The sequence below is a fragment of the Aplidium turbinatum genome, chromosome 2 (assembly GCF_918807975.1).
Source record: "Aplidium turbinatum chromosome 2, kaAplTurb1.1, whole genome shotgun sequence".
Classification (NCBI taxonomy): Eukaryota; Metazoa; Chordata; class Ascidiacea; order Aplousobranchia; family Polyclinidae; genus Aplidium; species Aplidium turbinatum.
Window position 1 is genome coordinate 2,909,585 of NC_137473.1, and position 10,777 is coordinate 2,920,361.

Genomic DNA, 10,777 nt, shown 5'->3' on the forward strand with positions numbered 1-10,777 from the left:
TCCAGGTTTTTTCGACAGTGTACTGAGATTTTGTTGTTAAAGTGCTTACCGTGTCTTGGCATTTGAGACAGCGCCTCAAGTGGTGGTAGAGTACTTTTGCATGTGTGAGATTACAAATGTACATAAAATCCAAGACTGTGTACCAGAGGAATATGCCCAGTTGTTTGAGTTAGCTGATCGTGGAGGTTTGTCTGCTTCTACAGATGCTCGACTGCACTACATTATTTTCTATATGTTTGTGTAGAGATCCTACCCCAATCAAGGAACTTCAAACATCCTCCGAAACCAGGCAACAATGAGCGACGTGGCAGTCGTGACACCCCCCTTTCAAGGGTTAATATGCTTGCCCATGGCAGCAGGGGACCTGGAGCCACGAGCTTGTATTGTGATAAGCCGAAGAGTGCACTGTAGCACTGTGAAAAGCATAAACAATTCTAAAAGCAAACATTGAAGTAGGATTCCTGTTGTATTTTGTTATGCGTTTTTGATTTGTACAATAAACATTGATTTGTACAAGAAAATACAGCACTTCTATATTTCAGATATGTCACATTTAGCATGTTACTCATGGGCCACTCACGATATAGAAAACAATTTATATGCATAATACAAACAAAGCATGTTCATAAATACAGTATATATATATATTTTAGAATGCAGCAATAGGGTACAGAAAGGTTTTTTATTATATTGTTTTAAAAAATCATTAAAATGTTGTCACAATGTTTGGAGTCTCTTCAAGATAGGAGTGAACAAGAACTTGCAATATGTTTTCATAAGGTATGTTGAACTAAATTCAAATGTGCCATTTGCAGCTTACTCATTAACAATTCTCCACAACAGCATTATCAGTTAGCCGGGTTATTATGATTATTCTTGTATTTTTTGTTTTTTAATATGGACTTATTGGTCTGATGCAAATAAATAGTAATAATAATTATTATCAATATGGTATGAAATTTGGAAATCTAGCCAATGAAATATTTAACTGCTTCAGGGTTAGCCTTCGTGTTGAAACAGTTAGCTTTCAAAAGCATAATATGCAATCATATATACACCTTTATGATGGTGCTACTTTAGAAGTGCATTAATTCAATAACTCCGTAGCTATATTTACATTTTGAGGTACCGGTAATGAACGTTCTTCCTTGGCTGCCATTTTTTGCATACTATATATAGCCTATATAGCAATTGAACGTGACTTATTTTACACATATGCATTACGTACATTACTGGTATGCTGGCACTTAATGAAAATGGTGCATTACTGAATTCATTTGTATTTTACAGTTGAATGAAGATTTGGAAGGTGAAATTCGCCTATGACAGGGGAATTCTCTTCAAAAAGTGGGGTATTACAGTACTGTATTACACCGACATATTGCGCAATGAAATCAACAACCTTAATCTGCCTGATGCATATCGTGAGTCGTGACTATTGTGAAGAAAGCTTATTGCCGGACTTGGACTGTGCAGGGTATACAGCAATCCATTAACTGGAAACTCTCTACGAAGGCGCTTTTGAAGAACTTTTCTAGACCCTTGCTATGTTGACATGTATTGTTTTCGCTGTAATGGTCAGAAAAAAAAAATGAACTTATAAAAAAAGTGCTGGAGATGCGAATGAGGAGGTTATATTTTTTGCCACTACAAGACTTCTTACATGGTAGAAACAAAACAGCTAAACAATCGCATAAGCCGAAGAGTGCACTGTAGCACTGTGAAAAGTATAAACAATTCTAAAAGCAAACATTGAAGTAGGATTCCTGTTGTATTTTGTTATGCGTTTTTGATTTGTACAATAAACATCATAGCATACTTTCATCGTATGCTTTTCAAGCCGATTTCATAGCACATTACTTTGAAGAATAAAATAGGCTTTCTATTAACACCGTAACTTAAATAAAGCGCAGTATGCCGGAGTAGTTAGTCTAATGTTCACTCTCGACATTAGATCCCTTCACTGCAGAGTACTTCACCATATCTAAAGTTTTGGCGGTAGTGCTAAACATTCGAACTGTAGGCGCGGTATCCCGAGACTACAAAGAAGGGGACTTCTGACTCAAAAACGGCATGGGCCTTATGAAGGATACCACTCAAACGAAAATCAACAAAACATAACATCTAAACGTCTCTGTGTTTCATGTAACAACTTTTAAGTGTACTCAGCACAACATTGAGTACGCTGTGGCTATATTTACACTATATAGTGTAATAATTACCTCAATAATGTTGCCAGATAAGGAATTCTGGTCTAATTTGAGAAAAGTTTAAAGCTGTTGAAAACAAAAACATGAATTTTGTAAATTTTTTTAGTCCTGGGCAAAAATGAAAACGCTAATCTTATTCCTAACTCTTACCTTAACCCTTCCTTACTTTAATCCTAACTCTTGAAACACCTGATTGTAACCACGGCATTAAGTGTGGAAAAATAGCCACTTCCAATTGAGTATTATATATGGTGAGGAAAAATATGCAAACACTGATAAAATGTAACTTTAGTATTATAAACATTTCACTATAACATTTAAAATCATAAGGCTACATGGAATCGCCAATACTATAAGACCGTATATATTCATTTTTTTGGAAAATTAAACAAACATAATGAATACTGCTGCAACGCCAACATTGTTAGGCCTATGTGTTTCCGGTGGCTCCAGGTCCCCTGCTGCCATGGGCAAGCATATTAACCCTTGAAAGGGGGGTGTCACGACTGCCACGTCGCTCATTGTTGCCTGGTTTCGGAGGATGTTTGAAGTTCCTTGATTGGGGTAGGATCTCTACACAAACATATAGAAAATAATGTAGTGCAGTCGAGCATCTGTAGGAGCAGACAAACCTCCACGATCAGCTAACTCAAACAACTGGGCATATTCCTCTGGTACACAGTCTTGGATTTTATGTACATTTATAATCTCACACATGCAAAAGTACTCTACCACCACTTGAGGCGCTGTCTCAAATGCCAAGACACGGTAAGCACTTTAACAACAAAATCTCAGTACACTGTCGAGAAAACCTGGAGCCAATCAGAAGCTATGTTGTACATTTATATCTTGCACAAGCAGAGCACTTTATAGAAACACTATATAGTGTAATGTGCAGATACACTATATAGTGTAAATATAGCCACAGCCTAATTATAAAGTGTAAAGACAGCATAACCTATTTAACCCACCTGTGTAAAATTCCTGTATCCAGTCTGTTAATAGGAACGAGACAAACAACATCCTTATAACTGCCATGTGCAGACTGGGACTGAGATCATGACATTCTGCTCTTTTGGTTGCCTTGCTGAGATGTTTAGACATACTCTTAGCCATGTGCCAAATATCATACTGCGATATCTGTGATATCTGCGGATATTCCTCTTTCATGATTTTGGTTATCTGAGGATGTCTGTCAGTTGCCAAGGTAGTGATGTCTATATTTGATTCTACAAATACACAAGAAGGAACTCATACAATGGTAAATTTTTACATACAAGTGCATAGGCTATACCCTTTTGTTGTCCAAAGCAATAAATAAATTACATTTTAAATTATATAAATTAAAAAAAAAAAATTGTAAAGTTCAAACATTCCCCAATGGAGATTTTTGAAGTGACCACTCAATGGATATCAAACGTACCAACTTTTTTTGGTTGTTGTTGTTGTGTGGCTGTGGCCTAAATACTGTTTATAACTGTGTAGAGGGTGGAGGCTGCTAGGAAAACATTTCCCAGTGGGGTTTGATTCAAATTTCCAGTCAATAACATAACCAAAAGATTATATGTCACAAACCAGGTTCTCCAAATATGGAACAAGTTACGGTATCTGATTCTGCTGTATCTTCCTTCAGCCTAACTAGTTTTAAGTTAAATCTCAGGACTTAACCTTTGTGACATTGTTGCTTTAAATTACTGAACCTACATACTTACCGGTACTCAAATTTGTCTTGCTAATAATTATGCTCTTTGTTTATAAATTATTTTTGGGAGTGGCTATTTTGAGTATCACAGATTGAAACCTATCACCGTTTTGTTGTATCACTAAATAAAACAACTTTATAGACTTTTTTTTAAATAACTGTCAACTGAATTAGTCGATCAATCAATGTTTTTGGAAATGATGCTGGCTAAGTAGCATCTGCCAATTACGGTACTAATTTCAAGCCTACTTCAGCTTAAAGCTTCCACAAATATTTAGTAATTAAACCCTTCAATTATTAAGCTGCTGTAGCCTATATACTTGGTACATTGAAACTTATGAACTTTAAAGACCACTACTTCAAACTATAAACTAATCAAATCCTTAGTAATTTGAAAACTCACATCTTCTTTTAACTCCTTGTAGTCATGCTAACCTAAGCCTCAGAAATTTGTAGATCAAACTAACTGTAACTAACATCCTACATTAGTTAAAAACAGTCTGCAACCACAATATCATGCACAGTTTCACCGTTGATAGTAGACAATATGTCTCATGTCTGTATTTGCATACCTCTCGACAGGGTACTGAAATTTTGTCGTTTTTTACGTTCTTACGTCACAGACAACGTAGCTTCTGATTGGCTCCAGGTTTTCTTGACAATTACTGAAACTTTGCTATTAAAGTGCTTACCTATTGAATGTAAGAGCTTGCCAGCGTCACTCAAAGTAAACTTTGATTTCATAAACTTAATAATAGCGACATTATGATGTGTACTTGAATGGCTTTATGCTGCAAACAATGACATGTTTGTTTAAAATCATCGCGCCGATTGAGCACGTGATTCGGCATTTGGAATAAAAGGTCTTGATTTCACGGGTTATGCCTTCAGTTTTATTTTCCTGTTTTCGCGCTAGTTTTAACTTGTTTTGTCGAACCCGTCACAAAATGGCTATCCAGGCCGCAAAGTATGAAGAAACTGTAAATGCTCTCAATGAACTGCAACGAGTGAAGATGCTCACTTCTAAAGATAAACTAGACGGCCTTGGTTTGATTGTAATGAAGCAGTTTCTTGATAGAGTTCAAATCACAGACAAAGATATTGAGGAAATGAAAATAATTCATGTCAGTGGCACCAAAGGGAAGGGCTCAACTTGTTCCTTTGTGGAAAGCATTCTGAGGCACAGTGGGATAAAAACAGGATTTTTCAGCTCACCTCATCTGGTAGAAGTTAGAGAACGAATTCGAATCAATGGAAAACCTATTTCGACTGATCTTTTTACCAAATATTTTTGGGAAGTTTATGATTTGTTAGAAAATACCAAATCACGTTTTGAAGTTCAGAAACCGTCGTATTTTTATTTTCTCACTGTTCTAGCATTTTATATTTTCAAACATGAGCCAATTGAAGCGGTAATTATGGAAGTTGGAGTCGGTGGAGCATACGATTGCACAAATGTAATAACAAATCCAGTTGCTTGTGGTATTTCTTCTCTTGGAATTGATCATGTTGATCTACTCGGAGATACAATAGAGTTGATTGCATGGCAGAAAGCTGGAATTTGTAAGCCCAATGTTCCTGCATTTACTGTGCTGCAGCCGGAAGGTGCCATGCCAGTACTAAAACAAAGAGCAAAAGAGAAAGGCACAGAATTGTGCATTGTCCCAAATTTTAACAAATATATTGCTGAAAATGTATCAATACCTGAAATAAATTTGGGATTAGCAGGTGAACATCAAAAACTCAATGCTTCCCTCGCAGTCCAGTTAGCAAATTGCTGGTTAAACAAAGGTTTATCTGTTAATTCAGGACATATTCTCAACTCATCTGTTGTTCAAGGGTTATCAAATTGCCAATGGAATGGTCGAGCTCAAATTATCAAATTTGATTCAATGACATTTTATTTAGACGGTGCTCATACAATGCGAAGTCTTGCTTGTGCCGCCAAGTGGTTTAATGAGGCCTCAGCTCAAGAACAAAAGGAACTTAAAACAGACTGTGATAAAATCTTGGCATTTAACATCACAAAACAAAGAAATGCTTATGAAATGTTGTCAGCATTGCTATCTTGTAATTTTTCTAGTTCAATCTTCACCCCTAATATTGCTACATTAATTTCTTCTAAAAGTAATGATCAGAAAAACTTGACACAACCATACGAAGGCTGTTTGATGAGGGTATTGTCAAACCGAGATAACTGGATGAAGTTATGTGCGGCTCAAAGCCCCAAGCAACCAGTTCCATTGACAATGGTTTTTCCAACTATTGCAGATGCAGTTTGCTGGCTATCAACAGACCGAGACATCAAACTGCATGAACAATCTCTCTCAATGACTACTGGTTATCCTGATGTGCCTGTAGGTTCCACATCTCGCCACTTACAGATATTAGTTACAGGAAGCTTGCATTTGGTTGGCGGTTATTTACGTGTTATCAAACCTGATATTAACAACTAATACTTGATAAATTTTCTGTGATATAATTGATCTTAAGTCTTTGGGCTGAGAACCTAATCTATTACTATTTTTGATAATCCTTTTTTGTTTATTGTATGGGTTGGTTATGTCAATGTTAACAGTTAAGTCATAGGTACTGAGGGTGGTTATTGCCTAGATTCAATTATTAGTATATATAGTTGTTTAGTGATTGATATTTTTACTTAGATGATAAGTGGCAGTTTAAATATAATTTAATATTCAAACAGTATCTTGCTTGTGCATAAAGTTACGCTACCTCAAAAAAGAGCTCATTTAAAATGAAGAAAGACTAGGCTAGTTCAGTTTGATTTTGGCCTCATTAAATTTGCATAATTTTTGAAAGTTTGCTTTCACTGTACGGAGTGTACGGGCTTTGCATTCCATCATTACTTTCACTGCCCTTTGAAAACAGCTAATTTGTTAGCTTTCAGCTTTTGCATTGAACAATATGTTACCTTGACAACCTATCATGTACCATTCAGCACTCAGCAGTGTATTTATTGTTTAAGCATTTTACCTGCGTTGTAAAATGTTGGCATTTTCTAAATTAGTTATTTTTGCAAATTATTTCTCAAAGTAAAGTGTGACCAAATGTACTTTTTTCTGACCCGCGACTTGTTGCATCACAGGTTCAAATTTAATTTAATGCATTTGCCTACGAAGTATTTCTGCCCAACTGATATGCGTTGTGCTGGAAATAGATTTTTAATTGGTTAGTTTTACATGCTGGCCTCAAATATGATACTAAAAGACATTTTATAATGTTTCTTCACCTCTCGTTTGACCTAATTGCTACTAAATATAATTTCAGTCAGACAAAGACATGTTTGATCACCCATCAAAGTTCAATAAGTAGGATGATGCATCATGCATGCCATTTACCCCTTGATGGATGTATTTTCCCCTAGTGCCACATTTTCAATGGAACTAGGGGCAAATATAGCAATTTTACTTCAATCGATTTTTTTACTGTTATATGTGCTTGTCAGTTGTTTGTACTTTACTTTGTTAAAATCACTTCATTGGTTGTAAGTAAATAGAAAGTTTACAAAAAGTTTCACTGCTATATTTACAAAGTAGAACTTGCGAAACTATTAACCATATTGCTCTCGTTAGCTTTTTATTCAACCAACAAAACAGATAAATGGTTTTATTTGTTTCTATAATTTTGTTTTTGTAACCTTCGTTCTTGCTGCCTCCCAGTACCTCCTTATACAGTTGTATTAGTGCAGTGTTTCTCAAACTTTTTTAGTCCATCGCCCCCTTTTCGTTATTCAAATAAAATTTTGCCCCCTTAATTCTGTCAAGTAAAATAAACATTGATAATAGAGTGATAGACAAATTTAGTTTTGGGAATTTAATCAACGAAATTGACCGTAACATGATACCGTTCAATGGGATGGATGAGCTTGGTGACTTTTACCAAGTTTTGAAATGTTTGGCGACATCTTCGTAAGATAGGGTCGAAGATCATCCCATTTATGAACTGGCAAGCGATTTCTTTGCTTTGAAAGCATCAATGTCACAGCCGAAAACCCCTTTTCAACCATATATGAAGTACAGTAGGAAACGACAAAATCCACATTCTAGCTTCTTTCCAGAGAAGCTCACATTTGGTGTAAGTCATATATGTGTAAGAAGAAGAAGTTCTCTCAAAATAAAAGAACTTCTTCTTCTGCCAGCAACCTAGCACCAAAACAAATCGTATTGATCATTTCTGAATTTCACTCTTGACTCATCATCTGTTTGCATATCAATGAACTGCTCTTGAAGTTCCACTTCTACAGTATGTCTGTAGGTTCGGTAGAAAATGGTTGTACCACCCAGTTTGGAAGATGAAGGTCCACGAGATCTGCAAAGCGAAGTTTCATGTCTTTATGAAGCATGTTTAAATGTGAGCAGCATTTTTGCGTTGTTCTTCTGTAATAACATTCTAGCTCAAATTGGGAAACTGAGTTAAGACATTTTGACCTGCGCTTTTATGTTGTTGACGCATTTCATCACAATATGCAGTGATTCATACAGTTCAGGACTGAGATTACGGGCAACCAAATGCTGACTGTGAATAACACAATGTATTGCAACAAGTCCAGGAATTGCTCTTTTCATTAGTGCAATGAACCCTCGATGCTTTCCAACCATTGCTGGAGTACCATCAGTTGCGCATTGTAGAATATTCTTGAGTGGAATCCCCTTCTCTTCGTAGAAGTTTTTCACTGCATTAAAGATGCTTGATGCCCGAATATCTGTAGGAAGACTGAGCGCAAAAAACATTTCTTCTTGTTCTCATATTATGAGCAAAACGCATTTATCCAAGCAGCAGCAGCAATACATTGTCGGCCAAGTTGGATTCATTTATTTTGCTGTAAATGCTTTGCGCGTTGGACTGTTATTAGTGGTTTGCTAAATTCGCCCCCTTCAAGTGTTTTCGCCCCCCAATCGCCCACTTTGAGAAACGCTGTATTAGTGGTTTTGATGCGGAATCTTTATATTTTGTTAATGTGTGATGTGTATTGTAATATGCTGGCTTTCATCTTCAACAATTGACAGAAATTAAAATGACTTTTGAATTGAAGTATGCCACCATTGATTTTTTTACAATAATTGTTTTTGGCCTTTGCACATGCCACATTTAACTTTTATTCTGATTGTTTGATTAGGCTATTATGCAAAAAGTTGAACTGCTAAATTAATGAACCAATTAAGTTAATTTCATTGCTGTTCACAAACCACCAATGCAGTCACCATTTGCTTCACAACTACTTATAGACTATAAAAGTTTTGATAAAAAAAAAACATTTTTAATTTTGCAAATTAGTGAAATATGCATAGAGATTTTTTCAAACTAAAATGTCTACAGAGTGGTACAGTATCTGACTTGTAGATCATATATATACTGTACCATTGTTGTCTCCCTATCTATTTTGAAGAATCACAGAAGTACAGTATCCTTCTGACATATTTAGTTGCTTATTCGCACCGGAATGTGATACTTTGTCAGCGTCTTTAATAAATATGCAATGACACAGGTATCTGTTTTGGGATCAGTACTGGAAAGGTTGCCAGTGCTGTAGTCTTGTGGAATTGGGCCAGTTTTGTTTCTGAATCTCTTTGGAACATTGTTTTTGATGACTTGTTTTATGACCTATTTTGTTTTGTTTCTATGGGTAACTTTTGGACTAGTTCCACTGGCAATTTTCCTGGAAATTTAATAAACATCTGGCAACATTGAACACTGGTCATATTGATGGTAACGACTATAACAGCACACGCCCAGGTTATACCTGGGACTGGTATATAAGTCCCCCCCACTCCCCTTGGTAACTCATGATAAAGACAGGACTCAATTCAATTTTCTCTTTTGCCCTGGACGTGTGATGTTCTAGTCTTTTCCCATATTGATACTGGCAAAACAGGGTTGCTAATTGCCACAGTTTTCCCCGCGGAATTGGGCTAGTTTTAGTTTGGACTCATGGGAAAATTTCAGCGGTCTTGTTTGGTTTAATTTCACCAAAATTTTTCGATTGATAATTTTGTCATATTTTGGGCTTGTGACGATTCGACTGCTTGTAGCAATTAGACTGGAAATTTAAAAAAAAATCTGGCAATCTTGGAAAAATGTAAACAATCACATGTTCAAAGCAGTGAACACAGTGCAGAATGTCTTTGTACTTCTACTGTACAAGTTTAATGCTGTTTGCGTAAAATATGTGTCATGATTGCCTCAGTAATGCGACGTATTTCATCCACTTCGCATTGCTGTTTAAAACTCGTTTATCAACCTCTTGCTGGAAACTACAGGCTACTGTACTTCTGTCACATGCAATGTTGCTACCCTAGCAAAGCACACTGGCTGTTGCGTTTATGTTTCTTGCAGTTAATGTGCCGTTTGATGAATCGCATTCGACAAAAATAATGTTCTGGAGTTCCTTTTCAGATTTATCTTGATACTATGAAAAACATTAAAACTAGAAAATAAAAGCATATCATTGCGTGGTTTATGCTGCCTTGGCAATTTATATTCATAGCGTTGTACACTTTGTATATAGGAGTGGTCGCGTTTCAAGCAGCTGTTCTTGCTTCCCTTTTGTGTTTTTAGACTTTCTGCGAAAAATTTGACTTTACTCAGTATGGTGCAAATACATCACGTCATGTCAAGATGCATTCTCTGACAGCAGCGATGGTGATAAAATATATTGTAAAACACATAACTTAGCGGCACATTGATGTCACAATACTTTACAATTTGCGCCGGTCTAAAATTTATGTCATGTATCAGCAGGTGATTAACTTTGTGCTTCCCTGCAACTTGTAAAAACTATGCATCGGTTCTGCAAACATGATTTTTTCTTCACAGTTTGACGTCGCTTGTTTAACAAGGACTTTTT

At 36.1% G+C, this 10,777-nt stretch overlaps 1 protein-coding gene across 1 annotated transcript; it reads left to right on the forward strand.

The window, feature by feature from the left end:
• Window positions 1-4,793: 4,793 nt before the first annotated feature.
• LOC145788248 (folylpolyglutamate synthase, mitochondrial-like) lies at window positions 4,794-10,656 on the forward strand. Its single transcript, XM_082600024.1, has one exon. It carries the CDS (start codon window positions 4,794-4,796, stop codon window positions 6,366-6,368), a length of 1,575 nt encoding a protein of 524 aa, XP_082456150.1. The 3' UTR covers window positions 6,369-10,656.
• Window positions 10,657-10,777: the final 121 nt, after the last annotated feature.

What these genes read in the sequence shown, in the direction of transcription:
- LOC145788248 (XM_082600024.1), top strand. Translation starts at nt 4,794, where the DNA reads ATGCCTTCAGTTTTATTTTCCTGTTTTCGCGCTAGTTTTAACTTGTTT.